The sequence below is a fragment of the Perognathus longimembris genome, chromosome 23 (assembly GCF_023159225.1).
Source record: "Perognathus longimembris pacificus isolate PPM17 chromosome 23, ASM2315922v1, whole genome shotgun sequence".
Classification (NCBI taxonomy): Eukaryota; Metazoa; Chordata; class Mammalia; order Rodentia; family Heteromyidae; genus Perognathus; species Perognathus longimembris.
The window spans coordinates 19,955,688-19,979,025 of NC_063183.1; the positions used below are offsets into that span (position 1 = coordinate 19,955,688).

General features: G+C 48.4%; 1 protein-coding gene and 1 pseudogene across 4 annotated transcripts in view; one reads left to right on the forward strand and one right to left on the reverse strand.

Annotated features, from left to right (window-relative positions):
• Ca12 (carbonic anhydrase 12) overlaps positions 1 to 23,338 on the forward strand; it is a 54,959-nt gene that overhangs the window by 4,561 nt on the left and 27,060 nt on the right. For all 4 annotated transcript variants that reach the window (XM_048331707.1, XM_048331708.1, XM_048331709.1 and 1 more), the window contains exon 2: positions 340 to 360. In XM_048331707.1, coding sequence (XP_048187664.1) covers positions 340 to 360 — 21 coding nt within the window. The remainder of the gene's footprint in view (positions 1 to 339; positions 361 to 23,338) is intronic.
• On the reverse strand, positions 20,842 to 22,102 carry LOC125340286 (annotated as a pseudogene).

A 23,338-nucleotide genomic window follows, 5' to 3' on the forward strand; every position in this document is an offset into this window, starting at 1 on the left:
GACTCCTAGTAGATGAGTGTGAAAAAGCAAGAGGAAGAACTTTGTAGAAGGTCAGCACTTGTTTGAGCCAGGAACAGGGAGGGGAGGGGGTTTGATCATGAAAGGTGGGGGAAGGAAACAGATCCTTGGGCTGCTTGGGGATTTGGAACCATGTAAAATCATCACCCATCTAGACGGTCTCTAAGAAGCCCACATGAACTCCTGTGGATCTGAGTCAGACTCAGAAGTTTTAAGTTCTAGAATCTTTTCTACCTTAGCCATTCTCAGCTAGAACTTGCAGCATCTTCCAAAGTCCTTAAGCTCAATTGTACTAACTTGTTTCCTTTTTTGTTGTTGTAGGTTCCAAGTGGACTTACATTGGTAAGTAGAGCTTTTAAATCTGTTTTTCTTAGGAGACAGCACTATTTGATGGGAAAGACAGCAATTTTGTGTTGTGTGGAGGCAGAAAAGCTGGGCTGGTATTGTGGCGAGAGGGGACAAAGGTCTTTCTATGGTGTGTTCCCACCTGAAGGTGGCATTCTACATGTCCCACCCGGATGACAAGTCTCCTCTGGGCACTTGAATTGGAACCGAGGGTTCAGGCTTTCAAATTCCTGCAAGGATTTCTACCATCTCCAGATATTTCCAGGCTGCCTGCAAGGACTCTGGGCAGGAGAGAGAGCCTTTCCTCCTCCCAAAAGAAAAAAAAAAAAAAGGCTCCTTTCTGAAAGTCTGGCTCAGGTCCTAGAACCTAAAACTGTCAGCATATCGTAAAATTAACTTTTTGTTGCCATGTGTGTCAGCACGTGATGAAGGAGGTGATGGTCAGCCCTTATGTCTTACATACAGAGAGAGGAGGGTGTTTATGGGGCGGCCTGGTCCAGTACCAATTAGCCACCCCGTGAGGTATACAAGATACGGAGCTCCGAGTTGGCTCAGCTGTATGGCTGGAATGAATAGACACTGCTGCCACTGACTGGTGAAGGAACTGGAAACCAGGCACCTGATCACCTGGGGCAGAGTCATAGAACATGCGCACGAGACTGTTTTGGAACAACGCAGAAGGGTGAGCGTGACCTCTGTGGCCTGGGCTATATTTGGAGACAGCAGAGGTGTACCGCCAGCGTGAATCTGAGAGACCCAGTGGCTAGGCAGGTAGGCAGGTAGGTAGAAGCACAGACAAGGGGAAGATTTGACCTTCACCTGCAAAAGTTAGCCTTGGAATGTTTGCAAAGAAGAGTCACAGAATAGTCTAACCTCCAAGACCAAGGTCCCATGTACTTCTGGGCAAGGGACATTGCTGAGTGGGTGGGTAATTAGAAGGGCAGGCTCTGGTTGAGCTGGGAATTAGTAACATGCACAATTCAAAGCAAACTATAAGGGCTCACAGTCACAGATAATAACAAATGGTTCCATGCTCTGATAGCTCAGAAGAAAGAATGCTTGGGCTGGACAGTTAAGGCAGTCTTCCCGGAGGAAGTAGGCTTTCCTGGGCCTTGGAGGAGGACATGCTATTGGTGGAGGTGCTAATGGTATCCCAAGAGCAGAGCAAGGCTGAAGCAAGCCAGTGGAGAAGGGATTATAGGAGGGTGGTGAGGGGTGGCTTCTGAGGTCAGAAAGCTAGAGTGAGTTAAACACTAGGGCAGCAGGGGAAGCCAGTGTGTCTTGCAAGGCAGGGTTGGAGCAGAGAGCAAATCTCTGTTTTGTTTTTGGTGGTTGTGGGGCTTGAACTCAGGACCTGGGCACTGCCCCTGAGTTCTTTTGCTCAAGGCTAGTGCTCTACCACTTTGAGCTACAGCTCCACTTCCTCTTTTCTGGTGGTTCATTGGAGGTAAGAGTCTGATGGACTTTCCTGCCTGGGCTGACTTTGAACCCCAATCCTCAGATCTCAGCTTCCTGAGTAGCAAGGATGATAGGCGTGAGCCACCAGTGATGAGCCAAATCTGTGTTTTGGGGAGAGTGATTTGGGGCGGGGCGGGGGGAGCAGGAGGGTGGGAGGGAGGGAGGAAAATCTTTGGCCTTGGTGGAGCCCCCAGTCTGTTCCCGTGCCTGCCTGCCCGTTTACAGGGAGAAGGCGGAGTGGGGGCAGGACAGATGGGAGGCAGGAAGAACAGACACAGCAGAGCTACAGCCCTCCCCTCCCTCTCCCCTTCCACCCCCCCCAGCTCCGTCCTGCCCCGGCAGGCTGTGAGCGGGGACAGGCCTGGGGTGAATGGAGAAAGTGGTTTACTTGGAAGGCCTGGGGTCACCTAGAGCAGGATCAATACTTTCATAAAATGCATAATTCTATCTGGGTTTCAGTCTGGACTTGGGGAAGGGAAGGAGCCTGAAAAACCTGTATTTTTAATGTATTTCCCAAACTGGCCTTGCTGGGGGGAGGGTGCAGGGCGGGGGGAGGGGGGGACCAGGCTTCAAGCATGATAGGTAAGCGCTCTACCTCAGAGATACACCCTCAGGCCCCAAGAGATTGTTTGAAACACTCTGTGAAAAGCCGGCTGGTCACATGGCTTGAGAGAACTTTCTAGCCAGAGTCAGGGGACCTGTTCCTCCTCCGGGCTCTTCAGGCCTAGTAGAAGTGGGATTGAGTCTCTGCAGGGTTCCCAGCATCTTAGTCCCAGCACATATCCACCCCCCACCCCGACCCCGCCCAGGCCAAATGAGGCCATCAGAGGACCCCGAGTTGTGGTGAGGCGTGGGGAAAGCCTTGCTGACTCTGATGCCACCAACAGCCCAGGGGGGCCAGTCCAGCACATTTCTTCCTCACCTCCAGCTCTCTGCCCTCTGCCCTGCAGGGGGGTGGGTGGGGGGGGAGCTTGCTGAGGATGCAGAGGGCAGAGTCTAAGGGTGGGTGACCAGGCCTAGAGTGAGCCCTGGGCGGGGATGGGGGGGGAGGATGGATGGAAGCTAGCTCAGGATGGAACAGGTCCAGGCTGGCAGCTGGCACCGGGGCTCTGGCCCTGCAGAGGTGCTGGGGACGTGGATCCCTAGCAGTAAATGGCTGCGCTGATGGGACAGGGCCAAGCAAAGCCACGTGCTGGTTTTTCCCAGGGCCGGCACTCAGCCTCTCTGCACGTAGACACTGCTGAGTCACTGGGTACTAGGCTTCTTGCTGTCGGGACTTCTAGAAGTATGTGGAAAGTCAATTCTACAACCCCCACCCCCCACCCCCAGTATTGAGTCACCAGCTGACCTCATAGACGGCACCCCCTACCCCGCGTCCCTTCCAGCGCACTGAAACAGCTGCTACCTATTGGCTGGGTTTAGAATTCAAGAATTTAGAGAGGAAGGATGATGGGGCCCAGAGCAGACCCCACCCCCATCCCCCAAACCAGTGCCCAGTCACCCCTGCCAAACCCTGCCTGGGTGACTGCTGTGTGTGAGCTGAGCCCAGACTGCAGCTTGTGCTGCTGAAAGAAGGGGGGGGTGCGCTGGGGGGGGGGTGGCCAGAAGGCAGCACGAGTGCCAGTGGGTCATGGTCAGGTCTTTGACGTGGGTGCTCTGTTCAGGTTTATTTGTGCCAGGGTCTTGTGATGTAGACCAGTCTGATCTTGAACTCATGATCTTCCTGCCTCGGCCTCCTGAGTGCTGGGAGGTTAGGCGTGCGGTTCCCCATGCAGCTAAACGGTTGCCTTATGATACCTGCCTTTGTTTGAATGTACATCAAGGTCTGATAAAAGAGACACCAAGAAGAATGACTGAACGACTAATGGCCCAGGGCCTAGCACATGGCGGAGAGGAGGAGCAGTGCTGTGGGCCGGATGGTACCAGGCGGAGGTTTGGTGGCCTGGATGGGAGCTGGTTGTGCAACTGACAAAACCATTGCTTGCTGGAGAGCAGGGACAAATAAGGCGTAAGGTGATATGCTAGCAGGGGAACATGGGCGCTCACAGCAGGCCCCACCACTCCCCAAGTCACTGCCCCACAGAGCATGCGCAAGGCCAGTACCTCCGTCCGGATACAGGACTCTCAGGAAAGGTGGAACTTGATCTGGGGGGTGCTGGAAGCAGGCTGTAGTAGCTCACAAGTCCGTCCCCCGGCTCTGCTTCTTGGTGGCTGGACAGCCTCGGCCCTGGTAGGACTCAGTGCGAGCCAGGCCTACTACCCTTTCTCCACTCCTCGCTTCGTCTGAGACAGCTGATTGTCCATCTTAAAGGCTTTCCATTGGAAATCAGGATGGGACCCTCCATCCCGGCAAAGCTCACGCTTGCTCGGGTCCTGCAGGTCTTGCCTCTACCTGCTTTATGTCCCGTCCTGTGCCTGCTCCAAGAAGTTGCTACCAGTGAACTTGCCCTGGGGGCCTCTGCACTCTTTCTAGCACCTTCCCAAACTATTAATAACTACAGGCCAGAAGTAAAAGGTAGTTCCTACTTTTTCTTTTTCTCCCTCTTCTGTCCTACCTCTACCCCCCACCTCACCTCCGTCCCCAGTGCTGTTTGAACTCAAGTGCCTTGTTTAACTTACTTGCTCATAACTAGCACTCTACCACTTGAGCTAGGCCTCCAGCCAGGTTTTTGCTAGTTAATTGGGGGTGGAGTCTTGTGGACTTTTCTACCAGGGATGCTCCACACTGTGATTCTCTGCATCTCAAGATTCCTGAGTGACTAGGATTACAGGCATGGGCTACTGGCCCTCTGTACTTCCTGTTGTTTAGCAGGGATAGAAGCCCTGTGGTATCTTACACATGAAGTCTCTGAATAAACAGCCAAAGGGAACATGAAAACATCAGTTAGGGAAGGTGTGTGATTAAAAGACTGGCTTAATTAAGGAGGACTCTTGTCTTTCTCAATTGTGGAGAGACTTAGCTAACTCAAAAACCCTCCAACTCTCTCCCCCTTACTCCAGCTGCCACCCTGAGGATGAATAAGAGACCCAAAACATGCAGGAGAGTTGGAAAAGGCCTGTCATGGTTTTATCCCTCAGTCTTGGGGATTTCCCTTGAGGCTAGCAATCTGACCTCCCTCTTTATTCAACCTGGGTTACAGTTCCTGTTACTTGTAATTAAAGTTGTGACATTCAGGGTCTGCTTGGATGTGGTATGGTCGGCCCAGTTTGAATTAGTCTCATCTTTCTTGAGTTGCAAAAGTGGGGTTTGTGGGTGCCCTGAAAGGATCCTGGCCTGCAGCTGTTCAAGCACCTGCACGTTAGTGACCACAGTTAGCTTGACCAGCTAAGGAAAGACCTGGATACAGTATGAGTTCCCAAAGGCAGGCAGAGGTACGAGAGAGGAGTATAGTGTGGCAGAAAAGCAAGAGAAAGAAGTCAGATGTATAGAGGTTCTAGAACCAGGCAGACCACAGTGGGAATATCAACTAGACCACTTTCTAGCTGGCTACTCTTTAGAATATAGCTTAGCTTTTCCATGCCTCTATACCTCAGCTACAACATGGGAGCCATAGCATCTAACCCAGTGTTTCTCAAAGTGTGGTCCCTGGGGCTTCATGTGTGGCTGTTAGAACTGAAGTTTCTCAGCCCTATCCCAGGTCTACCTACAAGCAGGAGCTCTGAAAGTGGACCCAGCCATCCTAGCTAGCAAGCCTTCTCCATGGAGTCCATATGAGAAGTTTGAGAAGCACCCTGGGCTTCATAGGGCTTTAGTGGGTGGGGGATCAAATAAGATAATCCACAGAAAGAGATGGGCACAAAGCTAGTAGCCATGTTCCCTGCCTTCACCACACAGGGATGTGGTACAGACCAGATTAGCTAAGAAGGGGGAGAATACTTTGTACAGTAAACCTCTAGAATACCCAAAGCTCCAGTCCTGGGGCTTGAACTCAGGTCCTGGGCGCTGCCCCTGAGCTTCTTTCGCTGAAGGCTAGTGCTTTATCAGTTGAGCCACAGTGCCACTTTGGACTACCACCCATACCCCGGCAGTTTTTAAGAGTCTCTTGAACTTTCTTGCCCAAGCTGGCTTCAAACCTCTATCCTCAGATCCCAATCTCCTGAGTAGCTAGGATTACAATCATGAACCACTGGTACCTGTGAGTTTTTAGTTAGAAGACAAAAAGTAACTAGTACACTTATAGAAAACCTCTAGTACACTTATAGAAAACCTTTTCTATAAGTGTACTAGTTACCTTTTGTCTTCGTGATTAAGACAACTTATAGGAGCAAAGATGTGTTTGGATTCCATGGGTTCAGAGATTTCAGCCTTTGGCTGGCTCTGTTTTTCTGGGCCAAAGTTGAGGAAGAACATCACAGTGGAGAAGATGTGATGGAACAGAAGCTGCTTGCCTCATGGCAGCCAAGAAACACCTACCGTGTGACCACATCTTCCAGCCAGCCCTGCCCCCTGGAAGCCCATTCAGCGATGTCTTCAGTAATGGGTGAATCCATGAATGGAATCAGTGCCTTCTTAATCCAGTCACCAGTCAATAGTGTCACCATCTGGGGTCTAAGCTTCTAGCCACAGGGGTGTCTCTGGGGGCCATTTCCCACCCAAAGTACAACCGTGGAAAAGACAGTAGACCCCTCAGCCCTCCTTCCTGGTGGGTTACTGTCTTCTTCTGCAAGGCATTTCTGAAGCATGGGTACTATGGAGCTTGGAAGCCCCAGTCAGCCTTTTCCAGGGGTCACTCCATGAGAAGAGAGGGAGAAGAGGAGAATCTACCATGGGCACTGGTGGTTCATGCATGGGATCCTAGTTACTCAGGAGGATGACATCTGAGGATCATGGTCAAAGCCAGGCCAGGCAGGAAAGTCTATGAGATTCTTATGTCCAATTAACCACCAAAAGGCCAGAAATAGAGGTATAGCTCAAGTGGTAGAGTGTCATCCTTGAGTACAAAAGCTGAGGGACAATGCCTAGCCCCTGCTTTCAAGCCCCAGGATTAGTACACGCACGCACGCACACACACACACACACACACACACACACACCACACACACAAGGACTATTGGATTGGTTCCTACATTTTTGCATCTCTGAGCAGATAGTTCTTGAGATGAATCTGAGAATCAATGGCATGTAGAACCAATAAAATATGATAGCTGTTGCATAAATACTCAGTGAGAAGCACCATGTTATATGCGAAGAACTCACAGCATGAAGCAATTAATATGAACAATTAAATAGTGAGGACAAAGACAAAAATAATAGCTCATGTACACCAGTCCATCAGATGTGACAAGAAATAAGTAGTTTTCCCCAACTTTCAGTCAATTCACAACTCACACACTGTGTTGGGCTGTGCTGGGTTAATTTTACAAATTCTTGTGAGCAAGTAATGGAAGCACTATTTTTGTTTTGTCCTTGTTGGTTGTGCGGCTTGAACTCAGGGCCCGAGCGCTATCCCTGATATCTTCTGCTCAAGGCTAGTGCTCTACCACTTTGAGCCACAGTGGAAGCGCTTATTCTTTTAGTTTACAAAAGTATCCCTTTAAGGAGCAAGTTTTCCTTACGAGCCAAGCATCTGATTTATGCCAACAAGGAAGGAACAAATATCAGCTGCCACCTCCTTGTGTCTATAACAGTTGACTCAGAACTGGCATAACTCTAAATAACATGGTTCATTTAGCTCGTCTTACGGTACCTTCAAGGATTTTTGTAATCCCCTACATGTGACTAGATCAGCTGCAGGACGGTCTGGGGGAAACGGGAGAGAACTCACAAGGACACCTGCAGACTCAGAGCAAGAATCTCCCTCCTCCCAGACACAGAGGCTAATAACAAAGGCACACTTTGGTCAGGACCAGAGTGAGCTTTACTTACCACCCTCCATGGTGGTATTGGCAACTGAGGCCTGGTACTCTCACCGGGCAGTTCCTCCATGGCCCTTGATCTTCTGTGTTTTTTTTGCCAGTCCTGGGGCTTGGACTCGGGGCCTGAGCACTGTCCCTGGCTTCTTTTTGCTCAAGGCTAGCACTCTACCACTTGAGCCACAGCGCCCCCTCTGGCCATTTTCTGTATATGTGGTGCTGGGGAATTGAACCCAGGGCCTCATGTATAGGAGGCAAGCGCTCTTGCCACTAGGCCATATCCCCAGCCCCCATTTTCTGTATATGTGGTGCTGGGGAATCGAACCCAGGGCCTCATGTATAGGAGGCAAGCACTCTTGCCACTAGGCCATATCCCCAGCCCACCCTTGATCTTCTGGAAGCCCCATCACAAGTAGGGAAATAAGAAAAGGGGAAGCTCAGGGTTGTAGGACACAGATGTTTTTGTATGGGGCCTGTGGCAGTTGTGCAAGCAATTGTTGCCCTTTTGGCTTTGGCAACCAGGAAGCTCAAAGGAAAACTAGTAGTACCAACTTGAATGCATGTGTATTTTTAAAACAATTAAATAGTGTAAAAGTTCCCATATATTAACCAAAGGAACTTGTAAAATCCAACCAAAATGTTCCCTTCACCTGAGCCAACTGGTTCGTAACGATCCACAAATATTGGTTGAGCGAATACTAAGGGCCCAACATAAGACTAAGTAAAGCTCACTCATAGGACTGGGAATCTGGGGGAGAGGGTCCTTGCAAGACACAGGAGTGACTCCCCTCACCCAGTGTTGGGAGGAAAGGGCCAGAGGAGGTTCCCGGAAGGGGTGGTATGCTGGATGACGGGGGCGCTAGCCAGGCGAAGGGCAGGGTGTTTGGGATGAATGACAGCCTGCCGTCACCGCCATCCAAACCCCACCCCATTGACAGGGGCGGCCAGGAAAGCTCAGCAGCCAGTGACCCGAGCCGAGCTCGAGGAGCTGAACACGCCACGCCACGCAGTGGTCTCCCCACGCAGGCATGTGCCCCCCCACACCACGCATCACGCCGTGGCGGGAAGAGCAGGGAGTTTTCGAAAAGAAAACAATGCGAGTTTGTCAGAGACAAATGCTGCCAAACTCACTCGCTTTTTCCTTCAGGATTAAAGGCTTAGCAGTTAACAAAAAACACAATAGACTTAATACCTGTGGATAGAAATACACATTTGATAGGAGGCACTGTGATACACTCATGGGAAATGGGGATCAAAGACCAGCTTGGGGGCTGGGAATGTGCTTTAGTGGTAGAGGGCTCGCCTAGCCTGCATGAAGCCCTGGGTTCGATTTCTCAGCACCACATACACAGAAAAAAGCTGGAAGCGGCGCTGTGGCTCAAGAGGTAGAGTGCTAGCCTTGAGCAAAAAGAAGCCAGGGACAGTGCTCAGGCCCTGAGTTCAAGGCCCAGGACTGGAGAGAGAGCGAGAGAGCGCAGCTTGGCTGCTGGGAGTGGTGGTGGTGGGAATCAGTGAAATCTAGCCGTTGTTAGTATTGGGAGAGATGTGGGCTAGGACGGGATGGACGGTGGGTGAGGGTCAGAGCAGGGGGGAGGCATGGGGGAGGGATCCAAGCTTCTGAGGTTGGCCTGCAGGGAGGGGAGGGGGAGGAGTGAGGGGTGAGTAAGCAGAGTCTCTGCTGTAAGGAGTGGGGAAGCAGCCTGAGGGGTGGGGGGGACAAGAGCCAGGTGCGTACTGATGGAAGAGAAACACTAGGCTGGCATGCCCACCTCTGTGCACTTACGACCTATACTCTTCGCGTTGTCACTCGCTCCCCACACACATCCACGCCTCTGCCTTCTGCACAATGAACTCAGCCTCAGCAGATTTCTGAACTAGGCACATATGTGCGTCTAGGTGACACTGCTGTTCTCAGGCAAAGTCTTTTTTTTTTTTTTTGAAGGGAGGGGATGTTGTGGAATTTTACTATGTAGCTCAGGCTTGCCTCTAACTCATGATCCTCCTGCCTTAGCCTTCCAAGTTCTGGGGTTACAGGTATGCACCACCATACTTGGCCTTAGGCAAAGTTTTAAAGGGACTCTTCTGAGCTTCCTGCTGGTAGTTCTTGATGAATTGGACACTCAGGATAAACCCTTTGTGGTAGGTAGCCATTGGTCAGCAAGGATGGAGGAGAAGACCTTGCAAGGCTGTCTGCAGAGAAAACAAGTTTATACTCTGGAAAACAACCAAGAACTGCAGGAAATGGATGTCACGCTTTAACCTAGTTCTGGGACTTTCTGGTATCTCAATGGAGGGCTTGCTTGGTGACCTTCAAGAGTCCATGGTTTCCCTCAGTGGCAGGTTTTTGTTTTTGTGCCGGTCCTGGGGCTTGAACTCAGGGCCTGGGCACTGTCTGAGCTTCTTTTTGCTTAAGGCTAGCTAGCACTCTAGCACTTGAGCCACAGCGACACTCCTGGCCTTTTCTGAGTAGTTTACAGGAGGTAAGAGCCTCACAGACTTTGCTGCCCGGGCTGGCTTTGAACTGCAATCCTCAGATCTCAGCCTGCTTAGTAGCTAGAATTACAGACATGAGCCATTGGCACCCGGCTCAGGGGCAGTTTTTGAGCTGCACCTTACCACAGGCAGGACATGGTAGAGAGGGGGTGAACAGGGGGCCATTTGTACCCCTGAGTTAGTCAGAAAAGGGGGGGCTGACTCTGCAGCTTGTGGGGTGGCCTCTTCCTGCAGGGGCTGCACAGGCATGGCCCACTGCCTGGCCCGGGTGGCAGATGTTCAGGGACATCTGTTGATGAGCAAGGGTCATGCAGCTTGGCTCTGGGTTCAGAGAAGGTAGCAGGGCGAAGGCGACACTTGACGTAGGATGCAGGATTTCAGAGGAGAAGCCAGTCTGAGAAAGGAGGTGCCCTGCACCGCGCACATCTCATTAGAAATAAGAGGAGACACTCAGGGAGCCCTAGATGTGTTTGGGAGTGGAGAGTTGAGACTGTTCAGCTCGGAGAGGCCTGGAACTAGTGTTCAGAGTGTCCACGTGGTTTCTAGCGATGACTCTGATGCCAGGCTGCTGCCCCGTGAGAGCCGCAGCTACCTCCATTGTGTGAGAGAAGCTCCGAGGTGGGAGGAAATGTGCCCACACTCGCCCAGCTAGTAGGAGGGAGAGCCACAAGTCACAGCTTCGTTGTGTGGCTTCAAAGCTCTTGACTTTCCTCTTGCCCCTCATGCCACTCTGGCAAGGACACGGGTAGCTCGGGCGAAGGCTGAGAAGAACCAGCCTGCACTTGGGAGGCTGAGGGTGGGCTACATAGCAAGTTCAGGACCATCCTGGGCCACATAGTGAGACCCTCTGTAAGAAACAAACACACATTGGAAAGCTAGTATTTTCCTAGAAGGAAAAAAAGAGAGTAGCGTTAAAAGCCAACAAGAGTGCTAGAGGTTAGCACTCAGAAAGGACTTGCTCATTATGAAATTGCTAAGTGAAGCCTTTGGGCAATATCAGGTCCAGGTCTAGGGGCGAGCCAGTCCCCTCGACCTTACTTCAGACTCCACCCTTGCATCAGATCCCACTTCTCCTTATTTCTAGACTGCCTAGAGCCTGTTGGAGGGCACATTTCCAAGTCATGGATCCCTCAATTGTTCTGGACCAGCCAGCCCGCAGGCCTTATATTCCGGTCAGCTATCTTACCACTTGCTAATTGCCACCACTGCCCAGATCTGCATGAAGTACACTGCTGTGGTGTTGCATGAGAGCGTACATGGTTCAACTCAGACTCCATGTTTAATGGCAGTGTGCCTTTGAGTGCTATTCAATTTCTATGCTCAGTTACTGCATTATTACACGAGAGCATGGTCCCTTTGCCCCAGGGTTGTTATGCAGATTGAATTCACCAATGACTGCCACAGAAGGGGACAACTCCAGCCTACTGGTTGGGTGGTTTCCTCTTCTAGGACAATTGCCCTGGCATGCTCATTTGCTCACATGGTCCCTGTGGCAACAGCAGAGCAGGCTAATAGCACACACTGGACTGCCTGAGAAGCCCGAAACACTTAGGATCTAGCCTTTTGCAGAAAACGTTAGCCGAGCCTGACCAAGAAAGATGCTCGGCACCTGCCTTGTTTCTCCCATTAGTAACCAGGTCCCAGACATGACAGGACCTGTTTTTCTTTCCTGATATTCATTTTTGAATATTTTTAAGATTATCTAAGTGTTGTACAAAGGGATTGCCATTTAATGAGGCAATTTATGAGTATTTTGCACCCTGATCAATGTCACCCCTTTCGACATTCTCACCCACCCCTCTTAACTGGTTGTGATTAGTTTGGGAAGGAAAAACCAGATACGGTAGAGAGTGAGAAAGTCCAGTGAAGGTGTGTTATGTGCATATGTGGACATGTCAAAATAAAAAACCCCTGTGCAACTAATTGATGCTAATAAAAAATGTGGAGGGAAAAAAAAAGAAAGATGTTCAACACATAATCAGTGCTCATTAAATGGTAGCTTCAAAACAATGGTAGCTTCATAGAAGAGAGAAGACCCCAAACTCTAAAGACCTCAGAGGTTGCAAAAATGTGATGGAGAGGGCAGCCATATGCAGAAAACTCAAAGTAGACCCAAGCCTATCACCATGCACCAAGATCAACTCAAAATGGATCAAGGACCTCAACATCAGACCTGAATCCTTGAAACTACTGAAGGACAGAGTAGGAAAGACACTAGAACTTATAGGCACAGGAAGGAACTTCCCTGAATAGAGTCCCAGGCGCACAACAAATAGGGGAAAGACTCAACAAATGGGACTACTACAAATTAAAAAGTTTCTGCACAGCTAAGGTCATAGCCACCAAAATAGAAAGACAGCCAACGATATGGGAAAGGATATTTACCAGCACAGCAACAGACAAAGGCCTGATATCTGTCATCTACAGAGAACTCAAAAAACTAAGCCCCTCCAAGCCCAATAAACCTATTAGGAAATGGGCAAAAGAGCTAAAGAGAGACTTCACAAGAGAAGATATAAAAATGGCAAAGAAACACATGAGGAAATGCTCAACATCCCTGCTAGTAAAGGAAATGCAAATAAAAACAACCCTGAGATACCACCTCACCCCAGTTAGAATGGCCTATACTCTGAACTCAGGAAACAACAAATGCTGGAGGGGCTGTGGGGAAAGAGGAACCCTTCTCCATTGTTGGTGGGAGTGCAAATTAGTACAGCCACTTTGGAGAACAGTATGGAGGTTTCTCAAAAAGCTCAATATAGACCTACCCTATGACCCAGCCATACCACTCCTAGGCATCTATCCTAAACAGCAAAACCCAAGATATCAAAAGGACATTTGTACTTCCATGTTTATCGCAGCACAATTCACAATAGCCAAAATTTGGAAACAACCCAGATGCCCCTCCACAGATGAATGGATCCAAAAAATATGGTACTTATACACAATGGAATACTACATAGCGATTAGGAATGGTGAAATATTGTTATTTGCAGGGAAATGGTCAGAACTCGAACAAATAATGTTGAGTGAGACAAGCCTAGAACACAGAAAACAAAGGGGCATGATCTCCCTGATATATGACTGTTAACAAAGGGAGATGGAGAGACAGTAGAGACCAAGTCTGTGAACACTGTATATGTGCTTGATACATTGTATACTGCATATGGGTCTACCTGACCTAGACAAGGGATGGGAAAACAGGTTGTAAGATATCACAAGAAATGTACACAATGCCCTACTATGTAACTGCACCCTCTTTGCACAGCACCTTGTAAAAAAAAAAAATTTATGTTCAATTGATAATAAAAAAAAAAAAAAAAAAAAAAAATAAAAAAAAAAAACCCAAAAAAAAAAAAAAAAATGTGATGGAGAGCCTGATATGGCACTAGGCAGTTACAACCTCAAAGGGAAACTCAAGAAGAGACTCTCATTTTCAACTCCCCTGAGGGCAACTGGGTATCATCTTGTTGCAGGCATCAGCTTTGCCCTTCTGGACCATAGTCACTCGCCCACACAGCTATTTCCTCTCTTCCCCAAGACCAAGCCCCCACTCCCCTGTCCTTCCCACAGTACCGGACATTGACAGCACCAATTCCTTTGAGAAACTGTGTTATTGGGTCCCCTCGCTCCTGTGGTCCAGACAGGGCACTGGCAAGTGTGACCCAGGGCTTCTCCGCCTTTGCATTGTGGGGCAGTATGTTGTAGGGTATTTCACACCATCCCTGGCCTCTACCAATTAGAGAGTGACAGTATCCCTCCAAGATGTCTCCTGACAATGACAAACGTCCCTAAAGAGCAAAACTGCCCCAACTGAAAACCACAAAGGGCCAAATGCCAATGGCTCACGCCTGTAATCCTAGTTACTCAGGTGGCTGAGATCTGAGAATGAAGATTCTAAACCAGCCTGAGCAGAAAACTCCATGAGACTCTTTTCTCTAATTAGCTAGCAAAAAGCTGAAGTGGAACAGTGGATTAAGTGGTTGAGCACTAGCCTTGAGCAAAATAAAGCTCAGGGACAAGCCAGGCACAGGTGGCTCATGCCTGCCTGTAATCCTAGCTACTCCAGAGGCTGAGATCTGAGGATCTCAGTTCAAAGCCAGCCCGAGCAGGAAAATCTGAGAGACTCTTATCTCCAAGTAACTGTCAGAAAACTGGAAGTGGTGCTGTGGCTCAAAGTGGTAGAGAGCTCAGGGACAGTTCCCAGGCCCTGAGTTCAAGCCCCACAATGGACAACCTTGCCCCATACACACTTTGGCAGAATGCCAGAGAGGTAACGTCTCACAGTGCACCCCCATCAGATGGCCCTGATCATTGCTGACCATTTGATCACACGGGTAAGACGATGCCCAATGGCCTTCTCTGTTTTAATGTTGCCATCTCCCCTTTATAAATACCAGGTAATCTGTGGGAAGATTTTTTTTTTTTTTTTTTTTTTTTTGGCCAGTCCTGGGCCTTGGACTCAGGGCCTGAGCACTGTCCCTGGCTTCTTCCTGCTCAAGGCTAGCACTCTGCCACCTGAGCCACAGCGCCCCTTCTGGCCGTTTTCCATATATGTGGTGCTGGGGAATGGAACCGAGAGCTTCATGTGTAGGAGGCAAGCACTCTTGCCACTAGGCCATATTCCCAGCCCGGGAAGATCTTTTGAGACTGGGTGTATGACGGGCATCATGTTTGTAACTTGCTCTCAAATGGCTTAGATACAACAATAACAGAGAGGGAGGAAAGGAGAGGGGAGGCAAATGTTACACAGAGAAATGAGAAAGGGCAGGGAAAATAGGACAAGCCAGACAAGTCAGTGTCCTGGAAACAAAGATGAGAGGTTTTAGAAATTATGGGGGCAGTGTATGGGGGTGCTCACCTGTCATCCCAGCACTGAGGAGACCAGGAAGGAGGATTGTGAGTTGGAGGCCAGCCTGGGCTACACAGTGAGACCCTTTGGAAGGAAGGAAAGGATGGAGGAAGGGAGGGAGGGAGGCAGGAAGGGGTGGGCAGGGCAGAGCACTGCAGGGGTCAAGTCTCTATGGTAAAGAAGGATTAGGTGGGAGGTGGGCGTGGAATTCAGCCTAGCCCAGAAGATCTGACTGGAAGGTGCAGACGCAGGCAGAGGATTCCTACAAGATGCAGGGGGGAGAGAACCCAGATCAGGAGCCCAAAGGGAAGATACCCAGTAGACAGAGATTGGAAACCCACAGCAAATCATGACTTCAAGGCCACATTCCATTTTGATATCCAGATGATCCCAACCCCTCCTTGTGGAAATGCCACTCCAGGGTGGCTTCTCCCCCTGCAGCCTGGAGGCTTGGCAAAGATGAATGTGCAGAAGGAGGATGGGGAGAGGGAGTGAGGGAGCTGGGGAGGGGAGAGCTGATTCTTGTCAGCCGGGCAGACAGCTGGACTGAGGCACTTGTGACATTTCTACGTGGCTCTCTGCTGAGGAAGAGGTTGTCACGAAGGTGGCTTCTGCCCACAGTGTTTGCTTCCCACCTGCTTCCTTTCAAGGCTAGAACAGTGCTACATTGCCGTGGAGGGACTATGCCTTCGCTGGCAGGATTATGTAAAGTTTCTCTGGAGCGTGTGACAAATAATAGCTCCATTGACCCCAGGCCCTTGTTCCCTGGAAACTAGGCCCAATAGTCTCTCTTCTTTCCTGCCAGCTGCTTCCAGCCATCATTCAAAGCTTATTTTCTAAAATTCAAGCAGGGGAAAAACACCAATGTCTTATTTCAACTCACAAATATTTCACACGAGACTAACGAGCAATTTAAACCTGTGTCAAATAAACTAAAATAAATGCAATCTTATGAACTGGATAAACCATCGTATATACAAAGAATGAAGTATTATTCAACCATAAAAATGGAGGACAGATGGATGCTACGAGAATAAACCTTGTAAGCATGATGCTAAGTGAATGAACTCAGTCTCAAATGGCTACACACTCTATGATTCTATTTGCATGAAATACCCATAATAGGTAGTTCCATGGAGACTAGAGGTAGATTTGTGATTGCTACAGCCTGGTCGGGAAGGAGGGGAAAATAGGGTCTGGGTACTTACTAGGTTTGGGGGTTCCTTTTGGCATGATTGAAATGTTCTGAAACTAAATACCATGGTTGCACTCATGATTGATACTATGTTTTGCCTGCTTTACCACAATAAAAAAGTTAGTAGCTGGGTGCTAGTGGCTCAGGACTGTGATCCTAACTACTCAGGAGCCTGAGATCTGAGAATCATGGTTTAAAGTTCCCCAGTGCAGGAAAGAAAGTCTGTGTGAGACTCTTATCTCCAATTAACCAGCAAAAGCTGACAGTGGGCATGTGCTCAGGTGAGTGGAAAAGTGAAGCAAGAGTCTGAGGCCCTGAGTTCAAGCCCCTGTACCACAAACACCACACACAAAGCAAAGACAGATACACACAAACCTAAACAGCAACCTTGCCTTGACACAGAGGGAAAAAAGGCCACGATTCCAGCCATAATAAGCCTTGGATCAAAGGACACCCTTTATACTAGCACCTCTTCACTTGGGCTGCACTGAGCAGCTTTGAAAAGCCTCCTATTGAAGACACTGACAGCTGATCTCCTGGCCTGGGCTCGCAGAGATTTCGTGCACGGCTGAGGTAGGGAAATCCTGCTGGAGACCAGGGGTTCTCAGAGTGGGATGTCCAGCCCAGCAGCAGCAGCCTTACCTGGAAAATGTAGGTTCCAGGGCTCCATTCTCCAAGTATAGAGTGAGAAATTCAGAGGGCAGGGCCAGCAGTCTGTTTTTTGTTTTTGTTTTGTCTGTCATGGGGCTTGAACTCAGGACCTGGGTGCTGTCCCTGAGCTCTTTTGCTCACGACTAGGACTCTGCCACTAGGACTCTGCCACCGGAGCCACAGTGTTACTTCCGGCTTTTTCTGTGATTAATTGGAGATAAGAGATAAGGATTTTCCTGTCCAGGCTGTCTTTGAACTGTTATTTTCAGATCTCAGCCTCCAGAGTAGCTAGGATTAGAGGTTTGAGCCACTGATGGTTGAATAATAGTCCATTTTATGCCTAGACTCCCATTTTCCTATCCATTGTTGACAGGCACTTGGCTATTTCCATTTGCCTACTACAGTTAATATTGCTATGAATGTGGTGTATATTCATTTCTTTGAGTCCTTGATTCGATCCTTTTGGGTTATATAACTAGCAGTAGAGTTGCTGGATTGTGTGGTTACATCTATATTTAGCTTTAAAAGGAACTACCAAACCATTTGACATTCCCACAAGCAATGATGCATGGTGGACATGATAAAAGGGAAATAATGTATATTCTACCACAATTTTCTTTAAAGATTAAGGAAATGAGCCATAAAAATAAGGATAGGAAAAAAATAAGGATAGAAAAGAAAACCATATTTCTCATAATCAACATTGAATGAAAATGACCTCAAGCATTCTACTTAATTACATAAATGTTACACACACACAATAGTACATTAAGCAATAAGATGGTATCCTGAGTCTTTCTGCTTAAAAATGGTTATTGGTCCTTGTTTGAGCCTGAAACCCTTTATTTTATTTTATTTTTTTAAGGAAGAGAGAGTAGAATGTCTAGCCAGAGTGGTGACAACACAATTCCTTGGCCAATAAGCCAAAAAAGATCAATAGAAATGGCATGCACTGAATGAATATAGGGGACTCAGGCTGGCCTTGTGTTCATCATCAGGGTCAGGCTATGACACTTTAGCAACTCCTTTCATCCATTTCTGGTTTGTTTGTGTTGCTCCATTCAAGAACCGATTGCTGAACACGGCAGAGTGCCGGGCTCTGCAGGAGTTAGATAAACACCAGTGAATACAGCAAGCTGCCAGTCAAGTGCAGTATTTCTTACCTGAATTGAGCATCAGAATCAGTTTGATGGCCCTCAATGTCACTTCCCAGAGAGTGTGTTTCTAATGATGCTGTTTCCATGGTGGTGGTGGTGGTGATGATGATGATGATGATACTTGTCTGGGGCCATGCTTTGAAGACCACAGGACTCTTGGGAGAAAAGGACCAAGTATTATTATGGTAAGTGTAGGTACTTCAAAGAAAGCCAGGGGGCAGAGAGTAGGGGAAGCGCTCTGTCCCACTTTGGAGGGTCTGAGGGTGTCTCAGGGAGATGGGAAGCCAGGTATGGATGGTTCCCCTTTTATAATTCTAGCTATTCAGGCGGCTGCAGTCTGAGGATTGCAGTTGGAAGCCAGCCCGGGCAGAAAAGTCTATGAGACTCTTATTTCCATTGATCACCAAAAAGCCGGAAATGGAGGTGTGGCCCAAGTGGTAGAGCACCAACCTTGAGTGAAAAAGTCAAGTGAGAATGTGAGGCCTTGAGTTCAAGCCCCAATAAATGTCATCCCTGCCCCCTCCACCCCCCCAGGAACAGTCCAGGGAGGTGGGTGGAGCTTCTCCACCATAAACAGACTCTAAGGCAAACAGGCCATGAGAACTCTAGAGGGCTAAGGTGGCCAAGATGGAGCAGCAGAGGTCAACAGGTTGTTATCCATTTACCTTTGGCATCCTGGAATAAACAAGCCTACCCTCCTCCCCATAAAAACCATTCCTTGGTGCCAGAATCGGAACAACTGTGGAGTCCTCTAGACCCCCAGCAATATTGTTGTGGATTATGGAGGTCATTAGGGGCAGGGTGGAGGGACTTCTGGTGGATAACAGAAGGTGATTGGTTGACCCCTTCCACTATGGCTGAACCGAAAACGATGCTGGAGAGACTTGGGAGATTTGATAAAGCCTAATCTCATATCTCCTCCTAAATGGCCCTAAAACAAAAATAAATAAAAACAAAACCTTGATAGAGTGTGTAGATTACAGCAGTTTAGAAAACAGATCTAGGTTTGATGGTAAGATAAAATTCCAGGAAGAGTGGGCCAGCCATCGTAGTCAGCTTCAGGCTTTGCAGGTAATGAATAACCCCTGTCCCCTAGGCCTGGCTCCCTGGCCCAGTCCAGGCCTGAGTCATCTGTAACATTAACAGAGGAAAAGCTTTCCTGTCTGATTCCTTGACCTCTGTAAATACCACCACCAGAAGACCTCAGCCACCAATCATTAACCCACACTCTGGGCAGCCTCTGGTGGGATCTTGGGCTTTATAGCTGTATCTTTCCATTTGGTGGGTGAGGAAATGGATTCCAACAGATTGCAGGCTTAGGTGAGCAGAATCCAGCTCTGTGGATTTTGATGAGAAGTCTCTTTTAGTCAATTTCAGAGGGAACTACAGGAGCTAAATTATATTCGAAGTGTATTTTGTTGTTGTTTGTGCCAAGCCTGGGGCTTGAACTCAGGGCCCAGGCACTGTTCCTTAGCTTTTTCACTCAGGGTTAGAGCTCTACCATTTAAGTCACAGCTCCATTTCCAACTTCATTGTGGTTAATTGGAGATAAGAGTCTCAATGGACTTTCTTTCTTTCTTTCTTTTTTTTTTTTTGGCCAGTCCTGGGCCTTGGACTCAGGGCCTGAGCACTGTCCCTGGCTTCTTTTGCTCAAGGCTAGCACTCTGCCACTTGAGCCACAGCGCCACTTCTGGCCGTTTTCTGTATATGTGGTGCTGGGGAATCGAACCCAGGGCCTCATGTATACGAGGCAAGCACTCTTGCCACTAGGCCATATCTCCAGCCCCTCAATGGACTTTCTTGCCCAGGTCGGCTACAAACTCATTCTCAGATCTCAGCTTCCTGAGTACTTAGGGCTACAAGTGTGAGCCACCAATGCCTAGCTTGAGTGTATTTTTTTTTTAAATGTGATTTCTATAACCAAACTATATATAACTTCTATAATGGAGGATGTATGGGTTTGAGATGGATTTCAGGAGACATGCAGGCTGCCTTTGCCTGTGAATGGGGTCCTGTGGCTTAGCCCAGTGTTCTGTGGTTGTAGCCACAGGTCCAGAGCTAATGACCCCACCCCCAAGAGATGGACAGCAGTCTCCTGAAAGGAAGATCTCTCTGACAGGTGGAGGACTGAACATAAGTAGGTTCTTATTCTTGCTGAGCTGTATCACATAGCAGAGCCCAGTCTTGGGGAAGGGAAGCCTGATGAATTCCAGGACCTTCCTGAGTGAATGCCTTCCATACCTCTAAAGTATACCAACTGTCGGCTTCAACGGGCCTGGGAACTCCCAGTGTCCTCTGTGTTAATGTCATTCCTCAGCCTTTACTCGCCATGGGTTTTATCTCATCACAAAGTCTCAACTTTGATGGTGCCTCCTCCAGGAAGCCCTCTGTACCACACCCAACAGTCCTGTCTCCATTTTTCTCCATCGGAGGAGCCCTTGCTTATTTGTGTACCGGCGAACCTGTTTGCTTGTGCCTCATTGTCGGTCTCATCCCGGGAATGGAGGCTCCATAGGGACAGAGACTGGATTCATTTTGTTCTCCACAGTCTTCCACACCAAGTACAGTACCCAACACATAGAAAATTCTTGTTGGAGAAATGAAATGAATGAGCTTCAAATTTAAATACAGTCTGAGAGAGAGAGAGAGAGACTAGAGATTTTTCTCACCTTATGAATTCTGGTTTGTGTTTTGTTTTGTTTTAGTGGTACTGGAGTTTGAAATCAGGTCACTTGCCAGGCAGGTGTAATATTGCTGAGCCACAAGTCTAGCCCCATATTTCACTGGTTACTTCTTTTTTTTTTTTTTTGATTCATTCAAATATTTATTGAGCATGGTCAAAAAGATGGAGCATATGCACAATAGAAAGCAATACGTAGGGAGTACTCAATCACAGCAGTCACAACAAAGTGCGTTAGGAAACCAAAAGATTGCTTCCAGCCTGCAAGGGGGTATGGGTGGCAAATCAGGAAAGGGGATTGAGATTAAGATAGAAGACTTCAGGGCTGGGGATATGGCCTAGTGGTTAAGTGCTCTCCTTGTAAGATAGAAGACTTCAGTCTGGATTGTTGATGATAGTCAGTATGGACTATATCTGTTTCTCCTTTTCCTCTTTCCCCATCTTTGGGCTTTAATATACCAGTAGTTCCCAGGACCGTTCAATGTGCTTTTTCTGTACTTGCTTGCATTTTTGCTTTAATGTCTTCTACTGAACTAGGTCCTTTTGGTGTTTTAGGAGTTTTTTTCCTGTTTTTTTGAAGGATTCTTGACCTTTTTTTTTTTTTTTTTTTTTTTTTTGGCCAGTCCTGGGCCTTGGACTCAGGGCCTGAGCACTGTCCCTGGCTTCTTCCCGCTCAAGGCTAGCACTCTGCCACTTGAGCCACAGCGCCGCTTCTGGCCGTTTTCTGTATATGTGGTGCTGGGGAATCGAACCTAGGGTCTCGTGTATCCGAGGCAGGCACTCTTGCCACTAGGCTATATCCCCAGCCCCCCGATTCTTGATGTCTTGGTGTTGTTGGTTTCCAGTCTTTTCCATTCTGGTTTGATTTCTGTGCATTTTTGGCTGGAGTATCTCGTATAGATTTCTTCACTGGAACTTTTTCTTTTGCTTCCTCGTCATCAAAATCATCATCATCCTCCTCTTCCTCATCATCATCTTCATCCTCCTCCTCCTCATCTTCCTCAGCAAGTTTTACTTTTTTCTGTGGGACCCTGCTACCACCTCCAGGGGCAGACCGCTTTCCGGACACACTCAGGAGTTTTACATCCTCCTCCTCTTCATCTTCTGATTCTGCATCCTCCTCCACAGCAACTAAGTGCTGTCCGCTAATGTGCACAGGTCCCGAGCCACCCTTCAGCCTCAGGACCACAGGTGGTGTGATTTCAAAGCCCCCAAGGGAAACCGTTGGCTGCACAGACATTTTCAAAGTTGCCAGTGTCACTTTAATTGGACTTCCCTCATAGTTCATTGCCTCTGCCTCGACGATATGCAGTTCATCTTTTGCACCAGCCCCTAAACTAACCGAAAAGGTAGTCCTGGGGCCGCAGCGGGCTCATGTCCATGTCCATCGAGTCCTCCATGGGCGGGCATGGCGAGGGCAGACGGAGGAGTGTGGCTCCAAGGCACGCCAAGGACACTGGTTACTTCTTTTTTTTTTGGCCAGTCCTGGGCCTTGGACTCAGGGCCTGAGCACTGTCCCTGGCTTCTTCCCGCTCAAGGCTAGCACTCCGCCACTTGAGCCACAGCACCACCTCTGGCCGTTTTTCTGTATATGTGGTGCTGGGGAATTGAACCCAGGGCCTCATGTATACGAGGCAAGTGCTCTTGCCACTAGGCCATATCCCCAGCCCCAACACTGGTTACTTCTGACACAGAGTCTTCCTTAACACCTGGACTGCGATCCGCCTATTTTAGACTTCTCATCAAAGCTGGGAGGCATGCCATTGAACCCAGCTATGAGTTGAGAAGAGAGTTTCAAGTACTTTTTCTACCTAGACTGGCCTTGAATCACAATCCTCCCTTCTTAGCCGCCCAAGTAGCTAGGATTACAAGCATAGGCCACTGGCACCTAAGTGAATACTCATTTTTTAAAATTGCAAACGTGGGCTGGGGATATAGCCTAGTGGCAAGAGTGCCTGCCTCGGATACACGAGGCCCTAGGTTCGATTCCCCAGCACCACATATACAGAAAACGGCCAGAAGCGGCGCTGTGGCTCAAGTGGCAGAGTGCTAGCCTTGAGCGGGAAGAAGCCAGGGACAGTGCTCAGGCCCTGAGTCCAAGGCCCAGGACTGGCCAAAAAAAAAAATAATAATAAAAAATAAAATAAAATTGCAAACGTAAGCTCTTTTAATAAATAATGTGTTTAGAGTTGACATACAGTCTTTGATCACTTTCATAAAATATACCTGCCAAGATTAGGTATAAGTTTATTATGGTCAGATCTCTGTATAAAGCAATCTAACCCAGAGCTTTTGAAGGATTAACCAAAAGCTGCTATTGTATTGAAATCTTGACTGTTGGTTGAGAAAGAGAAAAATAAGGTGTGCCAACAGCTAGACTGTGTTAACCTTGCCACTGTGGTTCTTTCTGTTGGGGCAAGTTCGGATTTGTTTTGGTAGTCAGCTCAAAGTGCTACCCTGCAGCTAGCTCCCAGGCAGCTAGCTGCCTTCTGCATCCACACAAATGGAGGGCAGCTACTCAGAAAGTGACACCACCAAGACTGTCAGGGGCAGAGGCAGGTCTCAAGGACCTATTTCCAAAGGCCCAGAAGAGAACCAACCTCAAAATGAAATGACAATGAATGTTCTTTTTCTTT